The 27,753-nt window shown below is 39.1% G+C and overlaps 2 protein-coding genes across 2 annotated transcripts; one reads left to right on the top strand and one right to left on the bottom strand.

Annotated features, from left to right (window-relative positions):
* Positions 1 to 24,822, top strand: LOC131166412 (proteasome subunit beta type-1). The gene is made up of 7 exons (XM_058124938.1): positions 1 to 279; positions 369 to 476; positions 1,677 to 1,758; positions 23,644 to 23,773; positions 23,857 to 23,999; positions 24,086 to 24,172; positions 24,413 to 24,822. The coding sequence occupies exons 1-7, from the start codon at positions 233 to 235 to the stop codon at positions 24,485 to 24,487; spliced, it is 672 nt and encodes a 223-aa protein (XP_057980921.1). The 5' UTR covers positions 1 to 232; the 3' UTR covers positions 24,488 to 24,822.
* LOC131166410 (uncharacterized) lies at positions 24,646 to 26,702 on the bottom strand. The gene is made up of 7 exons (XM_058124937.1): positions 26,440 to 26,702; positions 26,284 to 26,340; positions 26,043 to 26,168; positions 25,685 to 25,763; positions 25,456 to 25,548; positions 25,158 to 25,271; positions 24,646 to 25,075 (listed from the first exon to the last, which is right to left on the bottom strand). The coding sequence occupies exons 1-7, from the start codon at positions 26,589 to 26,591 to the stop codon at positions 25,022 to 25,024; spliced, it is 675 nt and encodes a 224-aa protein (XP_057980920.1). The 5' UTR covers positions 26,592 to 26,702; the 3' UTR covers positions 24,646 to 25,021.
* Between the last annotated feature and the right edge of the window lie 1,051 nt (positions 26,703 to 27,753).

Below are 27,753 nucleotides of genomic sequence, written 5' to 3'. Positions count from 1 at the left end.
TGAAACTTTTTTAAAATAATTTTTATTAAAATAATATTAAAATTAGAAAAAATTCTCAAACCAACTCCCCGGATCCCTAAACTTGAGCAAAAAGAAAGCCGAAGCTCGTAATAAGACCAAACGGGAAGCCCAAACCGTCTCCATTTTCGTTCTCTTAATCGCCCTAGCGCTCCCCCCCCCCCCCCCCCCCCTCTCGCTCTCTCTCTCTCTCTCTCTCTCTCTCTCTCTCTCCATGGCCAAGCAACAAGCTAACTGGTCTCCTTACGACAACAATGGAGGGTACTCTCTCTCTTTCTCTCTCTATGTTCGTGTGCATGCGTGTGCGATTTGAAGTTCTGTTGATGCCGTGCTTCTGCTATTATGTGCAGATCTTGTGTTGCGATCGCTGGGGCTGATTATTGTGTAATAGCAGCTGATACTCGAATGTCCACTGGTTACAGTATACTCACCAGAGAGTACTCCAAAATTTGCAAACTGTACGCCATTCTAACATCGGATTTCCTATTTCCTCCATTTTGTGATTGCCATCGAACTTGCTCTCCGGCTTTTATTCCAGTTGGCGTGTTGACCAAGCTATCTTATTGGGCGATTTTAGCAGTTTCTTTCTAGCAGTAATTGATTCTTGCATGGTTCTTAAGCATGGTCCTGAAAGTTGTTCAAATTAAAATGCTCAATTTATATTCAACAGGCACTGCGAAAAGAGTTGTTAATATGGATGTATCTAAATTAGATAACTTCAATATTTCAAAAATTTGAAAGTTTTTTAGGCTGCTCTATTTTATTCTTATTCAGTTTTAATATTCCACTCTCAACATTCTCAGTCTTTTGCCCCCAAGGGTGGCTCAGGTGACTAGAGTTCAAGTCTTGGGGGATACGAATTTCCATTTGAGATAATACGGGGTGGAGCGAGGGATTATTGTGGTGGTTATCCATAGCTCCTCGTTTCAAAAAAACAAAAAAACAAAAAAAATAATGTTAAGAATTTTGATAAATACTTCAGTGAAATCTATCTGTATGCTTAGATAATTAAAATATTTAGCTGGTCAAGGTTTGGCAATGGCACCAAAATTTGCGTGAATTAGTTTCTCCACTCGTAGCTCGAATCTTGTTGGCTTAGAAAAAGAAACTATTCATCTAAATTAGCTGTGGCATGCAAGTTGGAGTGTACACTCACCTTAATTTCTTTTGCATTGATTTATTGCTATATAGAAGTTAGATAAACATTATCTCGTTAGAGAAAAACAATTTTTACCCAACTGGCCAACTACCTTTCCACATGGGAACATGTTGTAGCTTTACTAACGCACAAAAAATAATCCTGTGTATCTCTGTAGCATTAAAGAGTATGTGGCGGCACCTTTATTGCATTCCAATTATTTGACTCTATTGATGTAAGATTTTGCCTTTATATATACAGTGGCATTGATAAAATGGCACAAATATAAGTTTTAGTTGTATCTAAATTGTCATATTGCAATCTTTATTAGAAATATGGAATTGTTGGGATTTTTATTTTATGTGGATAAGTGAATTGTTGTGATTTTTTTCCTTTTCCATAGGGGAATACCATGAACTTGATGTGAAGGTTCCAATATTGTATGGATAACATATGTTTTTAATGAGTTTTTGTGTAAGATGGCCTTATGTATTTCATGTTTATTTTTCTTTCTTTGTAGAGCGGACAAATGTGTAATGGCTTCTTCTGGTTTTCAAGCTGACGTGAGAGCCTTACAGAAGCTCTTGGCAGCCAAACATTTGGTGAGATTTAATATTTTTAACTGAACACTTATTCTGATATAGATTTCTCTCCAATAACTTTGACTCATTCTAAGTATTATAATTGATAAAATCTTATGTACTTATATATCTTAGGACTTACTCTGTTCATTGCTCTGAAGTATTGTTTTGTTGATTGATACTGAAAATGTCCCATATAATTTATGAGGAATCTGTTTCAAAGTACATTTTATTTGCACTCTGAACAATTACCTCTGTTTATAAAAAACGATGAAGTTAGAATGAATACCTAGGTATTGGTATGAAAAGGAGCAAGGAGCTTTGAAAATGAAAAGGGCGACTTCTATGAAGCATGGATAGAGAGACAATACGACAGGCACACAAAAAATCCTATTAATATAGGACACGACAATTATATATTATATTTATATTGAAAAATATTTTATGTATGATAGTTATTAGGTTTTTAGCAATTATATATCTGTACAAATTGAAAAAATCCAATACAAATGTATGTACTCTTCCTCTTTCTTTTCCATCCACAGAAATTCTCAACATATTACTTCTTGTCTAACAGTAGCCAAATCTGTTATAATTGTAACAAAACTAATATTGCGTGCAGTTTTTTTCCCTCATCTTTCATGAATAAAATAATAAAAGTGATGCTTCAGTATTTCATTATTGCTTTTAAATTGCTTTGAGGGAGCATCAAATAAGTGTTCAAGGAGTGTCTAAGAAGATTGATGTACAAGATTTCCTGTGGTATTACAAATGTGAACACCTTCTAAAAGGTCTTCCTGGTGAGAGAAAAAATCTAGAGGAAGATTTTTAAGGATTGCGAATAGAGAGTATTCTGATTTTCTCTTGGAAAGAAGAAATAGAGCATTCTAACACTGTCAAAGTGGAACTCGAGGATGGTTTGGTTTCAAAGATGCTGTGGCAATGAACAAGTAATATTTGGCCTTATCCTGCATGGAAGAATTGAAGTGAGCATAGAAATGAATTGAGTAGTTTGATGGATTTTGGAAGTGACAACTAAATTAAATCAAGAGATGAAAGCATATTTAATTTGCTTGTAAAAGCTCATCTTCAAGCATATGGCAGAATAAAGAATGCCAACCTTGAGTTTGCCCATCCAGCCGGTTATTAATACTCAAGAAAATTTGTTCATTGTCTGCTACGTAAAGGAGGCCAATTTAGGCTTTTGGAAAGTTCTAATTTGGTAATGCTGTTAAATCATTTTGGGAAGATTATAGAGGTGTAGGGTGGGTTAGTATTATTATAATAATATATAATTTTTTGTGGATAATGGAGGCTGGAGAGGTCCGACCTAAGTTGATCAGCTACCTCTGACACTTGTAACGAATCAACCCCGGTCCACAGCTGTCCTCTTAGACACAAGTTTGATCATGTGAGGAATCGAACCCAAGACATCTGAGTTGACTACTTGCCTTAGAGCTTGCCCTTATTGTTGGGCTGTCTCGTGAGGGTTTCTAGGGTGGGATTGTTATTGATTTTCCTATGCTGTTTTATAAGAGATATTTTTGGTAATATGTTGCAATTTTTTCTATTGTATTAAAGTCAAAAGGACAATTCTTATTTTCACTTGGGATTCAGTTAGTCTAGTTAACTGAAAGGATGCCTAGTTGAAATTTGAGCATGGACGAGATGGCTGGTCTGATTGGAGCCAACCACTCTGGGTGACCCTTGAAACCCGGAAATGAAGAGGACCAATATAGAATCAGGTGACCTGCTATGAATTCGTAGGAATTGGAGCAAACAGGGGTCAGATTTGGGTTGATCTGGTGAGGTTTTTTTTTTTTTTTTTGGTTTTAATTTTAAGGGAAACCAAATCTAAGGAACCAAAGGCCCAAACGCTAACCTAAATATCCTCCTCTAACGGCTTAGCAGCATCCTCATTTGGCAGCAGTGCAAATATCGACCATCCTCCTCCTCTAGGGGCAGCATACCATCCACCATCCCCCTCATGGTGCAGCAGCCTCTTCCTCTAGTGGTCGATGGCACAGAAAGGTAAAGCCCTAAGCAACCTCCTCCTCTGGGTATTTATTCAATACCCTCCGGCTTGACTCGCTTCCAAAAAATCTTATCATTTGAGTCATTCATTCTGAGAATGGAAACTGCTTTGCCATTAGAAATAGTTTGATGATTTACTTAATGCACTTCTATGAAGAAGTGTGAAATGAGATTATGCATAATTGCATATGAAACTTTAAATTTTTTTTAGATTGAATGGATTAATTTTACACATTTATGTTTTAATGATCAATATAAAATGTGTGTGTGTGTGTGTGTCACTGACCATTGGGTTGACCCACACGGTCCCACACTAACCTGTTGGCCTCTCCAAGTTTTAAAATCATGAATTTGAGGGGCTGTTTGATATCGTTGTCAAGAATTATGTAAACAAAAAGCGCAAAAGACACTAACCTTCCCCGAGGTTTGGCAAAAATACACTGACCTTCCTTGAGGTTTCAAGAATTCCAAGGACCTCCCTTGAGTTTCAAGAATTGTAGGGACATCCCCTGAGGTTAGCTAAAAAGGCACGAACCTCTTTTGAGGGGAGATTTTGTGTATTTTTTGGCAAACTTTAGGGGAGTTCTGTGGTATTTTTGAAACCTCAGGGGAGGCCCTGTCTTTTTGCCAAATCTCAGGGGAAGTGAGTGTCTTGCCCAAACAAAAACCATGAATGGAACAGCCTCACTATAAGCCAAGGAGAGCACTATAAGCCCAAAGAGAAGCCAAGTATTGATTCTAGCCCCAATAAACCCGACTGATAATCTCCTCAATGAAGCTCCAAAACAGCTTCAAGAGCACAACTCCTCATCCTTATATCATCCTTACTTTTCCCAAAACCTGCAAAAGAAATAGACAAAAGATCTTCAACTGAAAATGAACCAGCCATAATTATCCAAAACACCCCAAAACCACGAGTTCTAAGCAAAAGAAAATGAATAGACATGCGAGAGACATCCTTTAAACTATTGCCACACATGACATACATGTCTAGTGACAGAGCTTTAGAAAGTGTCCTACTCTGCAGCAGATCATTGGTGTTCACTCTATTAAGGACCACCAACCAAACAAAAGCCTTAATCTGAAAAAGGAACTTTAGCTTCCTTAACACCCCTATATAGAGGAAAAATTGAATTATCTTTAGTAAGATGAGAAAAGAAAGATTTACAGGAGTATTCCCCTGAAGAATCCAAGGACCAAACTCTACCATCACACCTATCATAATTCTTTTATTTATTTTGTTTTATTTTAATTTATTTTTTGTATAGGACACTTCTATTGGCAATATAGAAATTCTCTAGTCAAATGAGTAAAGAAGATAACTCCATTTCTGTATCATTCAAATTTCTTCTAAAGTGAGAATCCCCCTAAAAAAAAATCCCTCTTGGAAAGAAGAGAAGAGGAAATCACATAATTATAACGGGAAGATAGGTGATATATTCTAAGAGATAAAACTAAACCCCCTGCCCCCCACCCCCCTAAAAAAAGAAAAAGGAAAAAACACCCCCCAAGAATCTTCCCAAAATCTAATACAGTTACCTCTTCCCAATTGGAATTTTGTGAATGGAAGGAAAGAAGGATAAACTTGAGAAATGAACCTCCAAGGACTCAGATTAATTTCTAACAATCCAATTAGCATCCCACCCATTATTATGTAAAGCTTCCTTATTTACTTTTTGTTACTATGTGCCAAAGAGAATTCACCTTTGAGGGGAAACCTCCACAATCATTTAGTGAAAGGGGAGGTTTTCTTAGACACCACAATACTGAGACCCAACCCTCCTTCTTTAGACCTACGGACCACCTCCCACTAAACCAAATGATCTTTCCTCTCCCCAACACCTTCATAACCTCTCTAACTTATGTGCTACCCTTTTAGAATCCTAAAAAGAGATAGAAAATGCAGTGGAATAGTAGAAAGTTTGTTTTGAGTGAGTAATTCTACCATCCAAACACCACCAGACCTCAAAAGGCTAATGAGCGTGGATTACCTTCGAACGGAACTCCTAAATAGACTAAAAGGCCACTCCAAAATCTCATGCCCAGCTAGGGAATGCCATCTAAGGAAAAACAAGCTCCTTCCGACCCGTTCAATGGATGCTCTAAATAAGAGTAATTCTACTGCCCAAGGAAAACAAAGCTCCTTTCTACCCATCCAACTGCTTAGCTACCTTAGATACCACTGGATCCTAAAAGGCTGACCAGCTAGGCTTGCCTTACCTCCCAATGGATCTCCTCAATAAACCAAAGGCCACTCCAAAATCCCACAGCCAGCTAGGGAGTAAACAAAGCTCCTTTCCACCCGTCCGATATCTGTTCTGAATGAGAGTAACTTCTACTGCCCAAGGACAGACACCACTGGATCCCAAAAGGTTGATGAGTGAGGCTCACCTTCCAATAGAACTTCTAAATATACCAGAGGCCACTCCGGTACCCTACACCCAACTAGGGAAGTCAAGTCCAAAACCCCTCTTAGGACTAACATTAGTTGGACCAATACCATTCTTCCCCAAATTGATTCTAAGATCGGAGACTCAAAAATCTGTAGGATAGTGACGATGTTAATAAAAAGTCCTGATGATCATCTTAAAAAATAATGGTATCATTTGCAAGTTTTAAAATGAGACAAACAACAATCTACACCTTACCCCCCGCCCCCCCCAAACAAAAGAAAACATTAACAGCCTTATATATTCTTCTACTCACCACATTGACCACACAAACCGAGATAATGGATCCCCTAGCCTCTTCTCTTTCCTTTGTTTTTTGAGTCCCTCAAATAATTTCCTTGTTGACTTCCAGATTATATCTCACTGATTCTGCGTCATTTCAACTCTGTTTTGCTTCAGGCAAGAAATAGAAACAGTACCTTCCAACCCATTCTCAATTTTACCGATCCATTTTGAAATAAATTACCTTGCTCCTTATGATTTGAAATTGCCCAAACCTCCAAACAGTGGAAAACCCCACCCTTCTGCTTCTTTAGTTCCTTACCCACTAACTTACTTTAAGCCCAAACTTTTATTACTTTTTTCAAGCCCATCCCGCCCTTTCTCATCTTGGATTGTATGATTATTTCTCTTGGTCTTATTTTTACTCCCTAAACTTATGTTTTGCAATCCAAGAACTATTCCTATTCCAATTGGGCTCAACATTGGAAGGCTCAGATCTATTAAAATTTGAATTTCTACCATATTCTCCCATATCAATGATCTTCCCCTTAAAATCCGAACTAATCCCCTGGAATTTCTCCACTGCATCACAATTACTTGCTCCAATAGAAGTCTCCCCAGGGATCTTGAACTCATTTGTCAGAAATTGGTACAGAGCATCAGTATAAGATAGATGCTGAAAAACCAACCTTGTTCAGTGAGGGTAATAATTTTTTTGCATTTGTTCTAAATTAATGAAATAAAATACATCAACTAATAATATGATATACTCCATTATTAACATACAATAAAATAAACAAGCCCTAGTATTTTATTACTTCAAAGTAATGAAATATAATAAATTTATATCAGTAAGTTATATTGTATAATCTAACCCTTTAAATTACTATATATATATATATATATATATATATATATATTTTATTGCAAAGAAGTATATTTAAAATTACTATTTTTTTTATTGCAAAATAAAAAAAATTTTAATAGAGAAAGAATATGTGATTCAGGAGAATAGGGAATTCTCCAAAAAAAAAGGAAAGAGAACAAACAAAAGACTTTAGTAGAAAAACAAAAAAATTAAATACAAAACAGCAAACCAATCACACTGAACATCTTCAAGACATAATCCCTCAAAACAACCAGTAGTGGCCGCCCTTAAAGAAGCCAAAAACTGAATCTTGTCCCAAACAAAAATCCAAGAAGTATTTTTCCCCTTAAAAATGTTATTTTTCCTTCCATCCAAACATCACACAACACAGAAAACAGACCACATCTCCATAGAGCATCCGTGTCTTTGCTCCTTCCGAACCCCAGAAAAGAAATAGCCAGCATATCCTCCACAGGCTCCGCACAAACCCAACTTTCCCCAAATCCTCCAAGAGAGAGAACAATGCGAAAACAAAAGAGGCAGTTTCAGAACTATCAAAACAAAGAATATCACACACTTCCAGAAATAATGCCTTAGAAGGTCTCCTACTCTGCAGCATATTGTTAGTATTGACTCTATTAAACCAACCAAATAAAAGCTTAAGAGATAACTTTGGCCTTCCCAAAATCATATGAAAGAAAGAAAATGACATATTCTCTTGGGTCAAGAACTCAAAGAAAGAACTGCAAGAAAATTACTGAAGACTCCAGATCCCACTTCCTCTTATCCTCCTTATTGGAAGAACAACAACCCTCCAATAAAACCAACAAAGAGCAAACCCCTCCACCTCTCTATCATTCAAAGATCTACAGAAAAGAAAATCCCATGAAAAATTGTCCCTACTAGCAAGGGGAAAAAAAAGAGAAGAAATAGGATTGTTATGTAATGAAGAAGGATGATACAAATGAGGAAACAACATGAAAAGTATTGAATCCTACACCCAAGGGTCTTCCAGAAAACGCCTACCTTAAATTTGGTATTAGAAAATGTATAGTGTCGATAAAGCTGAAATATAAATCTCCTGGGACTCTAACAAGAAGATCTAAAACCTACATTAGTTTTCCATCCATTTCCTTGTATGCCAAATTTAATTTCATTACTTCAGGCCAAAGTGGGTTCTCTAAAAGAAACCTCCATAACCATTTACTCATTAAGGCACTGTTTTCAGACGCTAAATTCCCAAGAATCAACCCCCCCACCCTTCTCTTTCTTCCTTTTTAGACCTATAGACCCCTCCTATCTAGCCGAATGATCTTTCTTCTCCCCCATCCTAGACCAAAGAAAGTCTCATGATTCTCTCAATGGTCCTAGCCACCCCAGTAATAACTTTAAAAAGAGAAAAAGTAAAGAGGAATACTAGAAAGACAAGACTGAATAAGAGTTACCATACCACCTTCAGAAAAACAGAGAGCACCCATCCATCATGATGCTCAGACACATTCTCTACCAAAGGAACTAAAAAGCCCACAAACCTAGGATTACTACCGACAGGACCCCTAAATATGACAAAATCCAGTCAAGGATATCACACCCGGCTAAAGAAGCCAACTCCATAGGTTAATACCTACAATTCCACTTTTCCCTAAATTCATTTTTATCAGAAATGCACTCAAAAAGTTGCAAAATGGTGAGCACATTTAAAAACAACTCCCTATGATCCTCTAAAAAGAATATAGTATCATCGATAAATTGAAGATAAGAAACTTTGACCATGTCATGCTCACTCCAATACCCCTCATAGACCCTCAACCTTTCTATGTATCAATCTAGTCAAACAGTCAACAACCAAGACAGACAAAAATGGGGACAGAGGGCTCCTTGCTTAATACTGCTTAAAGCTGTAAACCACAACTTAGGCTCCCCATTGATAATAATAGAAAATGAAGTATTAGAAAAACAATTCCTCATCCAAGACTCGATCATAAGCTTTTCAAAATCCACTTTGAACACTACACTCCTCCCTTTATCCCTTCTAACATTCTCTTCAATCCTCATTAGCCCCTAAAATTGCATCCACAGTCTGCCTACTTCCGCCAAAAGCATTTTGAACTTGAGAGATTGTACTTCCTATAACTAAACTCAGCCTATTGGCTAGCACCTTAGCAATAATCTTATACACACTAGTAACTAGACTAATATGCCAAAATCCAGCAACATGCAAAGATTTACTCTTTTTAGTCACCACAGTGACGAAATTAGGATTAATACTGCTCAAAACACCATTAAAAAAGAGCTCCTTAACAATCTTTATTAAACCTACTTTGGCCACATCTCAACAATCTTGGAAGAAAGCCATGTTAAAGCCATCTAGACCTAGTGCCATATCCCTATCCATCTCAAACACAACCTGTCTAACCTCACATTCCTCAAAAGGTCCGTCCAACCAAGTTTCAGATTCAAAGAAATTGTATTCCACTTTGAACCCTCAATTGTTGCCCTATCGCCAACCTCAAAGAAAAGATTCGCAAAAGTTCTATTCTCACAGTTGTGAATTAGGATCAATAATAACCTCTCCCTCCCACACCTCCAACTCCCTAATGACACTCCTCCTTTTATGATAAGCCAAGTGTAAAAGAATTTAGAATTACAATCACCCTCACTTAGCCACTTGTACTTAGCCTCTCATCTCCAACTCCCCACTTCCCTAAAAATAACCTCAACTCATTAATTAAACCCATCCCCTTAACCTCATCAACCATCAAAAGCATCGTTTCCTCTTCCCTGTTCAACAAATTGAAATCCCACAAAACTCTATTTTTCTTAATTCTATTGTCTCCAAAAATCTCTACATTCCACCTCTTCGACACAACCTGAAGTCTTTCAAGATTTCTCATGAACCTAAAACCCTCCCAACCCCCATGAAACCTCTTCATTCCAAGAATTTCTCACCAAAGATAGAAAAGACATTTGATCTAGCCACATATTTTCTAACCTAAATGGTGTTGGACCCACCTAACCTTTCTATTAAAGGGAAATGATCATACACAGGCCTGGAAAAAGCCAATTGAGAAAGATTTGAAAATTCCTCTTACTTCTCAAACGACAAGCAACAGATGTCTTCCCACCGAATTACCGAGAAAATAAGGCATTATCCATTTGAAAATCTTGTAACCCACACTCCCTAAAAAGGCTATCGAAATTACTTATGATCGAAGTAAAACATCCTCCCCTTTTCTTCTCTCTAGGGAACTTAACAATATTAAAAATGCCCTCCCCCCTCCTCCAACTAACTAGCTAGATTACCAAAATCCAAAAACTGCATGAAGCTCTTCCCAAGAAAATGATCTAAGTGCTGGACTAGAGGGACCATACATAGATGAAACCAGTGTCGGATCCAAGACCTTGGTTAGTAGGGGTTGAGACTCACAGATAATGTATTTTTTTTTTTATTTCTTTTCATTTTATATATATATATATATATATTTTTTTGCAATTATTCATTTATAATCATAAGTTACTATAAAAATTTTTGTTCATCACAAGAAATTTTGACAAGTGGCATAGAGTCCCATAATTTGTTAGAATAGTTGACTTTTATTTTTATTAGTATTATAATGAATTTTTTTATAATTTTTAAAACTTGATATACATTGTTGGCCCACAACTTAACAACTTAAGCTTTTAGGTAAAGTGGTAATCTGGGATGGTATCAGAGCTAGTTAGTAGGAGGTCTTGAGCTCTAGTCTCATTGCCTGTGTTTATTTAAAAATTATTATATTCCGTATAGTGGGTGTTATTTATCGTTTGTTTATCTCTCCACATGCTGTCAGGCTGCATGTGCGGGGGAGTGTTAAAGCTTGATATACATTGTTGACCCACAACCTAACTGCCTAAACTTTAGGTAAAGTGGCCCTAAACTTGTGATTCCAAAAGAACTTGTTCTTTTATGCCTATTTTCATATGTAATACTAGACGTATAAATCCTTTTGTCCATTGAGTGGGCTAAAGCCCACATTCAAAGACATGTGGATCCACCACAGATGAAACCAACCATTGGTCTCTACCTCTAATATTTGACAAAACTAACATGGAAAAGAAACCTCTAAGCTGTCAACCTTACCAATAGCACGAGAATTCCAAATAATCAAATCCACATGAAGCACCTTGGGAAGGAATAAAATCCCACCCCTAACACCTCCCCTCCTATAATTTATTTAATCATAAAATTACTATATTATAATCATACTATTTATCATTAAAAAAATCAACTTGAATAAGTGTTCAAGAGAAAAACTAGAAAATAAAAGATAGTTGAAGTTGACAACTAAAATTAATAAAATGACAATTGATGCACAATTAAATAAAAAAGCAGGCAACTTATTGGGAAATTGCAAGATGGGATCTTTCCCCATTAATTATCTTGGGCTCCCTCTCAAAGCCAAATTCAAAGATTGAGTTTGGGACCCCATTATTGGAAAATTCATAAAAAGATTGGCAAGATGAAAAAGGAATTTCTTGTCTAAAGCTGGCAGACTCATGCTTATTGGAAGTACCTTGATAAACCTTCCCATATATTTCATGTCTCGTTTTCCTTTTCCAGCTTTAGTTGCGTGGAGGCTTGAAGGAATTCAAAGGAGGTTCTTATGGGGGAGTGTGGGTGCAAAGTTCAAATTCCACCTTGTCAAATGGGCCATGATCAAACAACCCACTGCACGAGAGGTTTTGGGGCTGAAATCCCTTCACTTTCAATGAAGCACTTCTCGAGTAATGTTTGTTGAGATTTATGAAAGAGAAAAACCATCTTTGGCAGGGTATCATTGCTTCCAAATATGAATTAGAGCATAATGAATGGATTACTCAAGTTGACAGAGGACCGCATGGTGTATGTCACGGTCCGACTATTTTCACACCCTTGTGAAGGGCCGTGCGGCGCTAGCTAAAACACTCTTGTTTAACAAGCGAGCCTATCGTTTACCAACATTCATCCACGAAACACTTTCATTGACATTCATTCAAATAGCAGCGGAAACAGTAATCAATTCATGAAAGCCGTGGCAAGCAAGCAGTAAACATTGATGCAAACGTAATTCATTAACAACACCTTCGTTGACATGGTGTGTTTAACGAGGGAGGCAAGTAGGCTAAACACGTTGACAATGGCTAGTGAGTTTTACAATGACTGATGAACACTCACCCTCCCCTAAAGAGGTTTTTATGTAACTATCATCCTGACACTAGGAAACATCAAAGTGACCGAGGAGTCATACTGCCTTATTTAGCATACAAAGACTCTACTAGCAGAAAATAACCCTACAAGTATTTACATGATGGAAACTCATCCCAAGTACACGAGATAAGCAGTCACAGGCAAGCATAATGCCCTGAACAAGCTTAGCTCGTGACATTCTTCCCCACTTATGCGGTCGACGTCCTCGTAGACTTTGGTGGTAGGTACAACGGTTGACTATCTTCCGCAGAAATCCAGCTGATTTCTTTGTCATCAAGGCATTTCCACTTTACTAGGAACTTCTGCTGCTTCTTCCTTAAGGATATGAACTTTCTTTCTGCAAGGATCTCTTCAACGTCATGTCTATCAAGTTGCACTGTCTTCAACTCTGCTCTATTGGACTGACTTTTGCTCAGGTCATTGGTGTTGGCGTTGAACGGCTTGAGGTAGCTGACATGAAACTGCGGTCTTCTCCCCTGATCTACCCACTTCTTCATCTGTTTAGAAGCTTTCTCCAGATAGGCTCGGGCAAACTCTACATTCTGTCTCCATTCTCTAGTGAAGATGTATGCCCTGGGACTCTTTCGTCTGAACGGCTCGCCCACTGTGTGAGGTAACAGCGGTCGCTGGCCTGTAACAAGCTCAAAAGTGCTCTTGTTGGTTGTTGAGCTCCTTGGGGCTTTGCCACAGAACGGAGCCACATCAAGTAGTTGCACGCCATTCTTCTGGTTGTCGTTGACAAAATGGCACAAGTATTCATTTAGAAGCTCTCCGAATCTCTTCATCTATCCGTTTGTCTATTGGTGATGACTCGAAGAGATGTCAAGATGTGACCTGAATATTCTGAAAAATTCTATCAAGAAGTTGTCGGTGAACATTAAATCTCGGTCACAAATAATAACTTGGGGAACACCCCAATGTTTCACAACAGTTACAAGGAACAATTGTGTCATCTCCTCTGCCGAACAGTACTTTGTTGCGGCCATGAAAGTACCATACTTCTTCCGCTCCCCCTTGTCTTCTTGGCAAGTGAGACAAGTTTTGGTATAATCAACCACATCATCCTGTGTGTGCGGTCAACAATACCTCCACAGTAGTCCTGTCATTGGAGTCATTCTCCGCGAATACCCCTCAATGAACTTCCTGCAGTATCTAATAAGGCCAAGAAAGGACTGCAACTCCTTCACCGTCGTGGGGATCTTTCGTTCTTGAATCATCCTTACCTTCTCTATTCCCCTCCGGATACGACCTTGTTCAATCACATGACCAAGGAATTTGTTGCTTCGCTGAGCGAATGAGAAATTCTCCTTCTTCACATTCAGACTGTTTCCCTTTAGCATGTCGAACACCTTTCGTAGATGCTCTTCATGTTTCCTCTGAAACAACACCGATGCTCCCAACAGTGTTTTGGAAGGGCGAACACGTCCTGCTTCCAATTCATCAAGTTGTTTCCCCAACTCTACTATTTCTCGAGGCGCAATCCAACATGACCCTTTAGCAGGTGGTTTCACTCCTGATAACAACTCGATCTCATGCTCCACAGTCCGTCGTGAAGGCATATTGTGAGGCAGCTTATCCGGAAACACCTCCTTATCCTCATCCAACACCGCTTGGATGGTAGTAGGCTCCAGCTCTTGGCCTACTTTGTCTACCACCGCCGTGGCTAGACGTGTCTGCTTACCCTGACCCAATCCATCATTGAGTTGTATGGCTGAAAGGGACTTCCCGTCGTCTCCTTTCGTTGCAACGACTTGCACCATGCACGAGTGATCTCTCATCAGACCCAGGGAACCACCCGAAGGCATCAACACTGCCCTCGTCCCCCTTAGGAACTCCATTCCTAGAATGACTGGAAATTCATCCAATGGCACCGCTGTGAAATTCGCATGACCTTCCCACTGTCCAAGTTTTACAGTCACTTGCTTGGCTACTCCTAGAGTAGGCTAGGTTATAGAGTTAACTGCTTTCATGCGTCCTGTATCCTTTTCTAAGGATAAATTGAGTCTCCATGCTTCCAATTGCGAAACAAAATTATGAGTAGCATTGTATCCACCATAGCGCGAGTACTCTTCCCATTTATCCTCAAGTCCGCACTGAACCCACCCTTGAGGCATGATCCTCTTCCTCCTCGCTTTCCACCCCTTTTCCCGAAGTAGAAGCTTGTAAGGCATTGAGTACTCTCTTGTGTTGACACTCACTCATTTTGTGAGATCCACCACACAAGTAGCACGAAATTTTACTCTTCCCCTTTCCATTGGGTGTGTTGAACCCTTGAGACGACGAAGCTTCCTTCGAGGTTGATGATTTAGAGTCGGCTCCTCCACTCTTGGGTTTGCCGTTCTTGAAAGACTTTCCACCGTTTTCCTCTCCGCCAAACCGTTTAGACGAAGCGGTATCATCACTAGTGTAGTCAGTCAAGCGTTCTGCAGCCGCTTGTATAGTTGACAAGTCTTGATTTCTTTGCTTATGAAGTTCAGTTCTTGCCCACGATTTCATCCCCTCAAGAAGATAGAACAACTTGTCCTTCTCCGACATATCCCGAATATCCAACATTAAAGCAAAAAATTGTTTCACATATTCCCTGATCGACCCCGTATGCTTGAGATCTCTCAGTTTTCTCCTTGCATTATACTCAACATTTTCAGGAAAGAATTGGGCCTTAAGTTCTCTCTTCAAGTCTACCCAACTATCGATTACACAGCTTTCATTTTCAATTTTTCTGTACTTGGTATGCCACCACAGTTTAGCGTCACCAACCAAGTACATGGTCATAGTATCCACCTTTGCCTTTTCTGAGGCCATCCTCACAGCGGGAAAGTAATGCTCCACATCACACAAGAAGTTCTTCAACTCCTTGGCATCTCGGTCACCCCCATACGTCTTGGGTTCTGATACCTTGGTCTTGCTAACTCCCGGAGTGTTGGAGTTCCCCATAGCAAGAACCATCAGATTCACCTTTGCATCCAGATCAGCCATACGCGACTGCAAAGTTTTAACCGTGTGGCGAAAGTCCTCTGACATGTCGCCTGTCAAACCTGCTTGATGTTTTTGTGATCCCATCACTTCATCAACAAGTTCTCTCATTTGGGCCACCCCCGCGGCCATAGTGTTGGTTGTTGTCTCAACCTGTGCTTCTAGCACGTAGATCCTCTCAGCATTGTGTGGTGCCATGGTCACTTACCAAAGCTTTCCAAATCCAACAACGAAGGCAATCGAATTCACGTAGCAACTCAACCTTGGGCTTTAACCAAGTGTCACCGACTTGGCTCTGATACCAAATGTCACGGTCCGACTATTTTCACACCCTTGTGAAGGGCCGTGCGGCGCTAGCTAAAACACTCTTGCTTAACTAGCCAGCCTATCATTTACCAACATTCATCCACGAATGACATTCATTCAAATAGCAGCGAAAACAGTAATCAATTCATGAATGTCATGGCAAGCAAGCAGTAAACATTGAAGCAAACATAATTCATTAACAACACCTCCGTTGACATGGTGTGTTTAGCCAGGGAGGCAAGTAGGCTAAACACGTTGACAATGGCTAGTGAGTTTTACAATGACTGATGAACACTCACCCTCCCCTAAAGAGGTTTTTATGTAATTATCATCCTGGCACCAAGAAACATCAAAGTGACTAAGGAGTCATACTGCCTTATTTGGCATACAAAGACTCTACTAGCAGAAAATAACCCTACACTAGTATTTACATGATGGAAACCCATCCCAAGCACATGAGATAAGCGGTCACAGGAAAGCATAATGCCCTGAACAAGCTTAGCTCGTGACATGTAGGGGTGTGGAAGTTTATTAGGAAAGGATGGGATGACTTCTTCCATTTTATCATATTTCAAGTGGGGTATGAGGACAACATACTTTTGGCGTGATGTGTGGCATGACTGGGAGGTCCTAAGTGCTTTATTTCTTGCTAACTACAACTTGGTTGCGATAAGGAAGCTCTCATCAACCATCACCTTCAAATTTTAGAGCAGGGGATCTTTTGGGACATTCCTTTTTTTTGAAACATGGAATGTTGTGGAATCCAGTATCTCATTAATTTTTATAGCCTTCTCTACGACTTTCAATTCCAAAACATGCCCAATTAACCAAAGTGGGCCATTGACAAAAACACAGTCTTCTCTGTAAAATCCTTCTGTAGGAAGCTCTCACCAAAAAATCCATTTCCATCCTTTCATAAACGAATCAAAGATTGTTCTTTTTCCCCTGTAATTCTCATGTATGTGAATAGTGTTGAGTCATTGGGTAAAATGGAAGACCTAAACTCAATGTTAGGTCTTTCCCTCTATTTATAGTATATGTGAGTACAATAGGAAAGACCATAATACCTTTACTAACTCATACTTATCACTAACAAAACTCTTAACACAATAATAATAATGCTAAAAGGCTAAATAACCATTAACACTCCCCCTCTAGTCGGAGCATATATATCATACTCCTAGCTTGTTACAAATGAATTTCACACAAGCACCTCCCAAGGCTTTAGTGAACTAATCAGTAGGCTGAAATTCATACTTCACATGAGTGGTCATAATAAGCTTCTGTACAAGTTTCTCTCGAATAAAGTGGTAATCAACTTAAATGTGTTTTGTCCGCTCATGGAAGACAAGGTTGGAGGCAATATGAATAGCAACTCAATTATCACATATCAACTCCATAGGTTGAGAATGTGGAAAACCCAGTTCTTTCAACATGTTCTTCAGCCAAACAAGTTCACATGTAGTGTGCGCCATAGCCTTATATTTTGACTCAGCACTCGACCCGACAACCATAGTTTGTTTCTTACTTTTTCAAGACACCAAATTACCACCAACAATGATACAATACCCGGTTGTGGATCTTCGATTGGAAGGTGATCCGACCCAATCTGCATCTGTATATCCCTGAATATGAGTGTGACCTCGATCCTAATATAAAAGACCTTTCCTTGATTCACCTTTGAGAAATCTCAAAATTCGAATTATTGCCTCCCAGCTACTTGTTCTCGGGGAATCGAGAAATTGACTCACAACACTTGTTGCGAAGGATATATCTGGTTGAGTGACTATGGGATAATTCAACTTTCCAACAAGTCTCCGGTACCAACCTGGGTTAGGCAACAAATCACCCATATCTAGCATTAACTTAACTATTGGGATCCATGGGTGTATCAACAGGTTTGGATCCCAATAGCCCCGTCTCGTCTAAAAGATCAAAAACATACTTTCTCTGTGACAAAATAGTTCTTATACGAGATCTCGATACTTCTCTACCCAAGAAGTACTTCAATAGTCCCAAGTCTTTGGTCTAAAACTTACTCTACAGAAAAAGCTTTAGGTCCTGGATGTCATGATCATCATCACCAGTGATCACAATGTCATCCACATATACAATAAGCAAAATACTAGTCTATGGAGTATGATGATAAAATACAGAGTGATCTACTGCACACTGATGAAGGCCAAACTCAAGTACTACAACATTAAAACAGCCAAACCATGATCTTGGAGATTGTTTTGATCCATACAATGACTTCTTGAGCCAACATACTAAGCTTGACGCCCCTTGAGCAACAAACCCAAGGGGTTGCTCCATATATACCTCCTCATGAAGATCACCATGTAGGAAAACATTCTTCACATCTAATTGATGTAGAGGCCAATACAACTAGTGGTTAAAGAAATGAACAAATGTACTAAGGCAAGTTTAACAATCGGGGAGAATGTGTCTGAATAATCCAAACCATACACCTGAGTATATCCCTTAGCAACAAGGCGGGCCTTCAGACGAACCATAGAACCATCAGGATTGGCTTTCACATTTTACACCCACCGACAACGAAACACAAACTTATCAGGAGGAAGAGGTACCAAATCCCAAGTATCATTATCATGTAGTGCATGCATCAATTCAACCATTGCCATCCTCCACTCAAAATGGGATAGGGCTTCATAAGTAGATCTTGGAAGAGCAACAGAAGACAAAGCACTAACAAAACAATAATAAGAGGGTGACAATAAATCATAACAAATTAGAGATTGGATGTCGGGTACAAGTTTATTTACCTTTTCGAACAATTTTTGGAGGATCAACATTATGAAAAATAAGATCATTTGATGAGGGAACTAGAGGCACGGTAGTAGAAGCTGGAGGAGGCACTTCCCCCTTGAGTCGCCGTGTGTATACCTGCAAATTGGGATGATTCAAGCAATGAGAAGGACTCCGGATCAAGATATAGGAGGATTGGGCACAGATACTAGGTTTTGGAAGGCAAGGCAGAGGAAGGGACTCATCAAGGTTGACAGAACTCAAGGAATCATAGTAGGATGGTGTATACTCAAAAAAGGTGACATCAGCAGAGACAAAGAATCGATGTAAAGTAGGACTATAACATTTATATCCCTTTTGAGTATAAGAATAGCCCAAAAAAAAATATTTGATAGCACGAGGATCCAACTTATCCATTCCTGGAGATAACTAATGGATAAAGGACTCAACCAAATATACGAGGAGGAAGGGAGAACAAAGGAGCCTTAGGAAAGATAACTAAATATGGGATTTTACCATCAAAGACGGATGATGACATTTTATTGATGAGGGAGCAAGTTGTGAGCACAACATCACTCCAAAAGACTTTGGGGACATTTATTTGATATAATAGGGTACGAGTGACTTCAAGAATATGTCCGTTTTTCCGCTCTGCAACTCCATTTTGTTGTGGAGTGTGGGCATAGGAGGACTGATGGATCATACCAGAGTTAGTCGTACAAGTACTTGATTGGGTATTGAAGTACTCCTTAGCATTATCACTACGAAGTATCATGATTGGCATATCAAATTGAGTCTTTATTTGGGAATAGAAAGCACAAAAGATATCAAACAACTTGGAACAATCTTTCATTAAATATGACCAAGTCATCGTAGAGTAGTCATCAACAAATGTAACAAAGTACTGAAACCCCCAATTTGATGTCTAGGACCCCAAATATTAGAATGGACAAGCATGGAGGACTAACCACCCATTTGTCGACCTGGGGAGCAAAGGGAACACGATGATGCTTGCCCAATTGACAGGACTCACACTCAAGATTAGACACAGAACTCAATGTAGGAACTTCTTGTTTCAACTTGTCCAAGGACAGATGACCAAGGTGACAATGGATTTGAAGTGGTGTAGCTATGACTGTACTGCCACTGGCCCAAGTAGGTCATCAATGACCATTACTAACACTGAACAACGACTAACAAACTACCATGAGTGCATTGCCACAAATACATGCCCAACAACTTGATATTTTGGTATATGGAAGGAATTAGAATAGTGAATCAAAAAATACAGCAAATCCCACTGTTTCAGACCCAATAAATTCAATAACAATTGATAAACAGCTTCACGAAGCATCAAACAACCATTTCTTGGGTGCCGCAATGCCACGGAAGAGGTGAACAACTCACTGATGGAGATAGCACACAGCCTCACAACTGAACATATGAATGCTGCCACAGCTCCAAAAAAAAAAACTCACAAAGAAGCCTTCACAAGCCTTGAACAAACATTAATGGAATGCCGCGAGTGCATAGTTAGAAAGGTTGAATTTTTGAGCAAATGACTGATCCAACAGCTTGATAATGTAGTCTAGAGAAGGAATCATAGCATGGCAGAGGAAAAAAAAAAGAAGAAAAAGGTGGCCAGAAATTCACTCATGTGCCAGTGCGTGGGGTCAGCCCTGCTGGCATTTGGCTGGCGCGTGGGGGCGTGTGGGTGCCTCTCTGGTGATGGGGTTTTGTGGGGTGAGTCATTGGGGGAGGGGGTTCTGTTTATGGTTGTATGGTTGGTTTTGTGAAATAATATGGGATGGAGGTGAATCTAGGTAGGACAGCCACGGGAATAGGGTTTAGTTGGATCACACTTTGATACCATGTTGAGTAATTGGGTAAAATGGAAGACCTAAACTCAATGATAGGTCTCTCCCTCTATTTATAGTATATGTAAGTACAATTGAAATGACCATAATACCCTTACTAACTCTCACTGATTACTAACAAAACTCTTAACACATAATGATTATAATGCTAAAAGACTAAATAACCATTAACAAATAGGAATCCATTCTAGGAAACGAACCACAGCAATCTCCCTTGGACTCACATTTGGAAAATGGCTGCCCCTACAAAGGTAGCTTTTCTTGCTTGGGAGGCAACACATAGTAAGATCTTAACCCTGGACAATTTGCAAAAAAGGAGGGTGCCATTCTCAATAGATGTTCCCTTTCCATTGCTGATGCAGAATCAGTTGAACATATTTTCCTTCATTGACCTGGACAAGGAGTCTTTAGAGTATGGCCCTAACCATGATCAGACAAAGGTGGGCTACTGCCAGCTTGGTGGGAGGGAAACTCTGGGCATGGAAAGGGATTCGGGCAACCAAGGAGAAGAGAAAGGCTTTGTCTCTCATCCCTCTTGCAAGTTTTGGATGTGCTTGGAAAGGAGGAAACAGGAGAGCATTCAAAAACTCTCACACCGCTTCATACTAGTAAAGAGCGGTGGATTATTGTGGTTTCCAGCTGGCATAGTAGGATTGTAGTGAACGCCCATAATGTAATTTTAAATTTTTGTGACATTCTGCAGGAGGGATGACTCTGTAATCTGGGTTGGGATCCCCTTGATGCCCTTTTAATAAAGTCCTTTTATTGTTCAGGTTAAAAAAAAAAAAGGAGCATACATGACACGATTTCCTAATTAGAAAAATAAGGTTCCACATAAAAAATGGCGGGGATGGCTTGTTTATGGAACCAAGGTGTGCATGGAAGTCAGTTGAAAGGAGAATTAACGTACTTGAAAATTGAAAATTTTAGGAGTCGGGAGACCAAAATTTTGGGTAATATTGCCTGAATGTGAGCTCAATGGATATTTATGTCGACTGTTGAAAAGTTGTGAAAATCTTATTGAGGCAAAATAGTACAAGTACTATGAGAGTGGATTTTGATAGGATTTGGAATGTTGCATTTCTTTATGCTTGTATTTTCACTATGTCTAATAAGGATTTATTAGATCTCTGAGATCAATATTGTCAAAGGCAAGTCAATTGCTTGTCTAAAGCATTCAATTGAGGTGGTCGAAGGTGCCTTTTGGGTCCAGCATCTGTCTTTACTTAGTTGGGCACGAGAGATGTGTCTCATGTTGGCTTGCAAGCTACTCAAGCTTGACTTGCTTTGTAGCATGACTCAACTGAACTTCATTTGAGTTTGAATCTAGTTTAAGCTTTTCAAGTAGTTTGATGAGTCAATTTCCTTCCGTGGTATGAGTTATCACCCCTTGATCAGTTATACTACCCCAAACAGCTGACTGCATTTTCCAACTGAAATAGAATATTACTACTGAAATTGCATTGTACAACCATAATTAGCCCTAAGAAGACATGGGCCCATGCAGATACTTGACATGTCCCCATCCTTCTAGGTCAATCACAAGGGACACAACAACGAAGATTTGCTTTATCCAATATCAAGAAGTTCGAGTTTATGATACCACTGCCAAGCCTATTCAAAGTTAATCAAGCCTATTTTGTTTGATTATTTTTTATATTGTGCAAGTGATGTATTTTACATTATATATATATATATATTTGTATATTTTATTCATGTATTAATATTATTTTATAGCCAGTTTGACCTTAATCAAGCTGAGCTTAAGTTCTAGGAACTTGCAATTGAGAGCTTGAATCCAGCAATTATAAGATTGAGTTGAATTCTAAGTTCAAAATATTTTTAGTTGAGTCAAGATTGACTATCTCACCTGTGTTAACTCAACTCAATTCGAGTACAACCCCACTAGAGCCTTGCATCATGAGACATTGAGGAATTTGTTTTGCTAAAGTTTAGAGTTTCACTGTTTTTTTGTTAAAATGCCTAGTAGAACTGACAGCTGTATAAGAGTGCCTACACAAGCATCTTTCTCTCTCCTCTGCATGTGCAGGTGAGCAATTATCCCATTTTTTTTTTCAAAATCTGTCATTGCTACCTTTTTTTTTGGCTCTGCCTGTTTGCACATGCATTTCATTTATGGAATTTTATTGTTGTAAGCTGATGTTTGCTTGTATATGTGGAAATTAGCAACTTGTTTTGCTCTGGTAGGTGCCCTTTTGCTGTGTGTCTCAGGTGATATAGTGTATCCCAGTACCTTGATGGCACTTATCACCTTTGACTGTACTTAGTAAGATTCTTGACCAATTATTTTGGTAAGTATATTGCTAGTTTTTACAATATTTTTGCTCTTTTGATCAGAGGTAAAAAGTTCTTTTGTATAATATTTCTAGGATTGTAAAACAATATGTGAACTGTAGGTTTTGCATCCTGATTGTATTGTGGGATGCATAATAGGTATGCAATGTACACACAAGACATGGAGATTCGTGACATGCTATAATTTTATTATATTTTGTTAACTAAGAGTAACCGTGCTCCATTTTGCCTTTAATGTGAGTATTATGCCTTCCATCTAAGAATGTTTCCTTGTGGCTTTTTTTTTTTTTGGTTTCTTGGTTTATTGGAGGATGCCTCATCATCCTTATTATACTTTACTTTTTCTTCTTATTATGATATAATTCTTTGTTCATCTAAAAAGCCATGACATTCTGTTTGGGAGCATGATTTTCAGGCCTTAATTTGGATTTGTGTGAGTTTGAATGAAACATAGTATGAAGTTGTGTTGAGTTTCTTCAAAATCCACATGAGTCCAGGCCTAAGGCCCAAAATCCATGCTCCCAAACACTACATAGTGTTTTGTAATTTCTTTACTGCTTATTTATCTGTTATTGTGACTCTATTCATGAAGTTAGTTTAATCAGAAAATATCAATTAGATTGCACATCTGAAAAACAAAACTGAAGTGCAAGATATTATATTTTCTTTTTTCCTTATAAAATGGAAAAATCTTCTGTTTTTTATGGCTGGCTGACACAGCATGCAAAGAAAAGTTACTTTTGCATCCTGTAGGGGGAATGATTTGAACCAATTTCTCTATCTAGAAAAAAAAAAAGGGGGGGGGGGGGGTTTTAAATCAGCGCATGAGCCACCAGAATTTATGCAGCACCATTTTTAATGCAGACCTATCAGCATCAACACAACAAGCAGATGAGCTGCCCTGCAATGGCTCAACTACTTTCAAACACCCTCTACTACAAACGCTTCTTCCCGTACTATTCTTTCAATGTTTTGGGTGGCCTTGATAACGAAGGTAAGGTGAATGAACATTCAAAATCCAGTTTAGGCTCTCTGCCTCTGGTCATTAAAACTTTTTTCCTCCCCTAATTGTTTTAGGGAAGGGTTCTGTCTTCACATATGATGCTGTTGGGTCGTATGAGAGGGTTGGATACAGCTCCCAAGGGTCTGGTTCCACACTGATCACGCCCTTTTTGGACAACCAACTGAAGTCCCCCAGCCCCCTCCTATTACCTGCTAAGGTGTGAGATCTTGACTTAAGACTCCTTGTTGAAGCTTTTACTTGCATCATTTTATGTCCTTATTTTCGGTGCAATGGTCAATTCAGGATGCTGTCACACCACTTTCTGAACGAGAAGCAGTTGATTTGGTGAAAACTGTTTTTGCTTCTGCAACCGAGAGGGATATATATACTGTAAGTTCATTTTCCTCATCTAAAAAAACTGTGCAATCTAGTTGAAACTGTATCTATTTTTTGCCTTCTTGGACAGCTCTACCTGTCTTTTGGGCCTCCGTAAATTATTGGTCGTGTGTACATGGACCAAACTTGATCACTGTTAATAAGATGAAGCATTAAATGGGAAGTTCTGATAAAAAAAAGTATGTTGGACCATGTTCATCAACGTGTTTCTGAATTTGTCGTGGATGTTTACAGGGGGACAAGCTAGAAATAGTCATCCTGAATGCAGATGGCATTCATCGTGAATACATGGAACTCCGAAAGGACTAATCCTTCTTCCAAGGTGACAACTTCTCTTGCTGAAAGACACTGATGGGTTGCATGGGATACCCTCAGAAGATGCTGGTAGATGTCGTTTTGTTCTCAGAATTTGGTTTAGCATTTCAATGGTCGGATATGGACAACTGCATTTCATACTAAGTTAAAAATGTTGAAACTGCAGCACCTTGTATTTCTGTATTCAGACATGATAATGTTTTAGTTTTGCATTTGACAATATTTTATACTTGAAAAGTATGACATTGATGTGGTCAGGAAGCTGATATGGACAATGGTTCCTGTTTTCAACTTTCAGCTTTTCCAGTAAAAAGCTTAATACATTTGCATAAGGTGGTGTTTGGGATAGCAGACCCATATCGAATTCTGCTTGTCCATATGGTGGGGAATGCACTAATGAATTCTCCCGTTTCCGGTGAACAAACATACGGGGTAGTAAAGAGTAAATTCTTGAAAAGCTGGGGGGATTTTCAGCCCTTTCCAATCTGAAAGCAATCCCCAAATCAATAAAATCTTCTCCAGTGTTCCTCAAAAGCTGCCTTCGGAGGCCCATCCTTTCTTCTCCAACTCTAACCTCAGTGCCTGTTATGAATGTGCAAGTATGATCATGAGAGATAAAACATAAAACGTACAAAATCCAAAACTGTTGCAGGGCAGATTTTACCTTAATTCTCTTCCTATTCACATCAAAATCATAGTCTCCCAGACGGGACGCGGACCGGTACTCTACAATTGATTTCTTGCCTGGCGGGAACCAAAACTCCACATCATCCACAAGCTGCATAAAACACGCATGAAATCAGTATTCAGATGTGGCTTTATAATGGTTGTGGTTCTATTTCATTTTAAATTCACAGAATTGAAGCTTTGAATTGTGAATGACACAACTGATGTAATTATTTTGTCGGAATTCATTCAATTTCAAATTTAACACTTGAAATAGGATAGGATTAGCCACCTACCCCCAGGATGGGACTCTGGTACTCCACATGAACATAATCATCTTTCTTCTCTACTATACGTGGGGTAAACTTGTCCGGCTTGGATGATTTTATCTGCAAGGCAACTTGTAATAACTAGAGTTTAATTATCGATTTATAATTTGCTGGGAGGACTGTGAATACCCAAAAAAAAAAAATCTACTCTCCCCAACATACTTTGAGAGAGAAGAGACCGTAAACAAGAAATTACCACTTGAAGAAGCTCCTCCATTGCCTCTTCTCTGCTGACAGGCTTTTTCCTCCTGCGCCCTTCTTCAGGATTATAGTTCCTAGTTAAAAAAGAAAAAAAAAAGAGGAAAGAAAAGATAAGCCAATGCCTCACTGGCTCGCTGCCCGCAGCTGAAACAAGAGCAGGAACTACTTCCACCAATTCCACATTTTTCTTATTGCAGTAATTGACAGCCTCAGTCCATATATATTTTCCTTGGATGAGTGCTCAAAGTCGTTGGAGCTTTATATTTGAAGTTGTCAGTATAAAATTAACACAATTTTATAGCGATTTTTTAAAAAAAAAAAAAATTTAATTTGAAGGTCTGAGACGGTGTTACCAAGGAGGAGCATAGTGGGTAAGATCACTGAAATTCTCAGAAGTGGATATACAGTTGTTGGTGGCGGGGCAAAGTGCCAAGCCAGGTGTGCCTTTCTGCACGCCAAGGTAGTCTGGCTTTTTCCCACTGCATCAGCCCAACACATCCATCAGATTTCACCATCCCTTAAATAAATTAAAAAAAACAGAGCAAGAGCTAGGCTAGCTAACTAGAGAGAGAGAGAGAGAGAGAGAGTACAGACCCCAAGTTAAAGATCGTACCCACCACTGCAATTTCGCTGCACTTCAATATTATTTCCCTTCAACAACACATCATACAAAAACAAATTAAAGGGCTTTCCTTGTTTTTTCATAAGCACACTGCTTCTAAAGCTGTAGCGAGAGAGAGAGAGAGATACCTCCGACCCATTTTTTGATCATGTGGGAAATGAATGATGGTCTGCGGGGAATTGTGGGAGGCGAGAATGCGAGGAAGGTGATGAGCATTGCACCTTTGTTTGTACTTCTTCATCACGGAACAGTAGGTGCTTGTTGACGCTATTGAACCCATCCCCCTTCCCCTTTGCAAGATTGCAACCTCTCTCGCTGCAATTGCTGCGTCTCCTTTTCTTGCGGCTGCGGGGTTATATCTTTAGTCTTCACAACACGTCGTCGTTCAGATAACTTATTCTTCTTCTAATTTTTGCTTTTCACCACACAAAGCTAGTTTCATTTCGCATATCCTCCGCGCGTGGACACCTACGTGCTTAAAATTGACTATCTTTACATTCTAACTTTACTTCTAAATAGGAAAAAAGGTCGTGGGAATGAGTTTTTGGATACCGTCAGCTCCGGCACGTCTAGGTTAATGTGACGGACATGTCGAGATTGACCCCACTAAATTTGGATCTCATATGTCTGAATTGGACACCATGGTACTTAAAATAAACTAAATTTACTATGTTTATTTTTTAACTTTACTTTTAAGTGGGAAAAAAGGTTCCAAGAAGGAGTTTTTGGGTACTGTTAGCTCTGATATGTCCAGGTCATTGTGACGGACGTGTCGAGACTGACCACACTCAGTTTGAATCTCGTATGCTTGAATTGGACACTTGAGTGCTTCAAATCAACTAAGTTTACTAAGTTTGCCTCTAAACACATAATTTTCAATTGGGAAGAGTTTTTGAGTACCATCAGCTCCAGCACGTCCAGCTTAATGTGACAGATGTGCTGAGACTAACCCTACTTGGTTTGGACCTCGTATGCCCAAATTGGATACCTGAATGCTTAAAATGAGCTAAGTTTACTATGTTTGTATTTTAACTTTACTTCTAAGTGGGGAAAAAAGTCTCGGGGAGGAGTTTTTTTGCATAGTCAGCTCCGGCATGTCCAAGTCAATGTGACGAAGATATCGGGACTGACCCCACTCTGTTTGAACCTCGTATGCCCGAATTGGACACTTGCTTTAAATCAACTAAGTTTACTAAGTTCACCTCTAAACATATAATTTTCAATTGGGGAGGAGTTTTTGGGCAGCATCAGTTCCAACACGTCCAACTCAATGTGACGGACGTGTCGGGTGACCCCACTCGGTTTGGACCTTGTTATCCGAATTGGACGCCTGAGTGCTTAAAATGAACTAAGTTTACTATATTTATATTCTAATTTACTTCTAAGTGGGGAAAAAGGTCCCGGGGAGGAGTTTTTGAGTACCATCAGCTCTGACACGTTTA

This window comes from Malania oleifera, chromosome 10, assembly GCF_029873635.1.
Source record: "Malania oleifera isolate guangnan ecotype guangnan chromosome 10, ASM2987363v1, whole genome shotgun sequence".
Taxonomy (NCBI): domain Eukaryota; kingdom Viridiplantae; phylum Streptophyta; class Magnoliopsida; order Santalales; family Ximeniaceae; genus Malania; species Malania oleifera.
This window is presented reverse-complemented; position numbering and strand designations above follow the sequence as displayed.

Bases quoted from the DNA above. Each gene is read 5' to 3' on its own strand.
- LOC131166410 (XM_058124937.1), bottom strand. From the start codon at position 26,591: ATGGGTTCAATAGCGTCAACAAGCACCTACTGTTCCGTGATGAAGAAG. The intron at 26,169-26,283 runs GTCTGTACTCTC...GGGCTGATGCAG, and splicing joins GGTACGATCTTTAACTTGGG to TGGGAAAAAGCCAGACTACC. The intron at 25,764-26,042 runs GTAACACCGTCT...TTTTTTAACTAG, and splicing joins ACCCACTATGCTCCTCCTTG to GAACTATAATCCTGAAGAAG.
- LOC131166412 (XM_058124938.1), top strand. From the start codon at position 233: ATGGCCAAGCAACAAGCTAACTGGTCTCCTTACGACAACAATGGAGG. The intron at 23,774-23,856 runs GTAAGGTGAATG...TAATTGTTTTAG, and splicing joins GGGTGGCCTTGATAACGAAG to GGAAGGGTTCTGTCTTCACA. The intron at 24,000-24,085 runs GTGTGAGATCTT...TGGTCAATTCAG, and splicing joins CCCTCCTATTACCTGCTAAG to GATGCTGTCACACCACTTTC.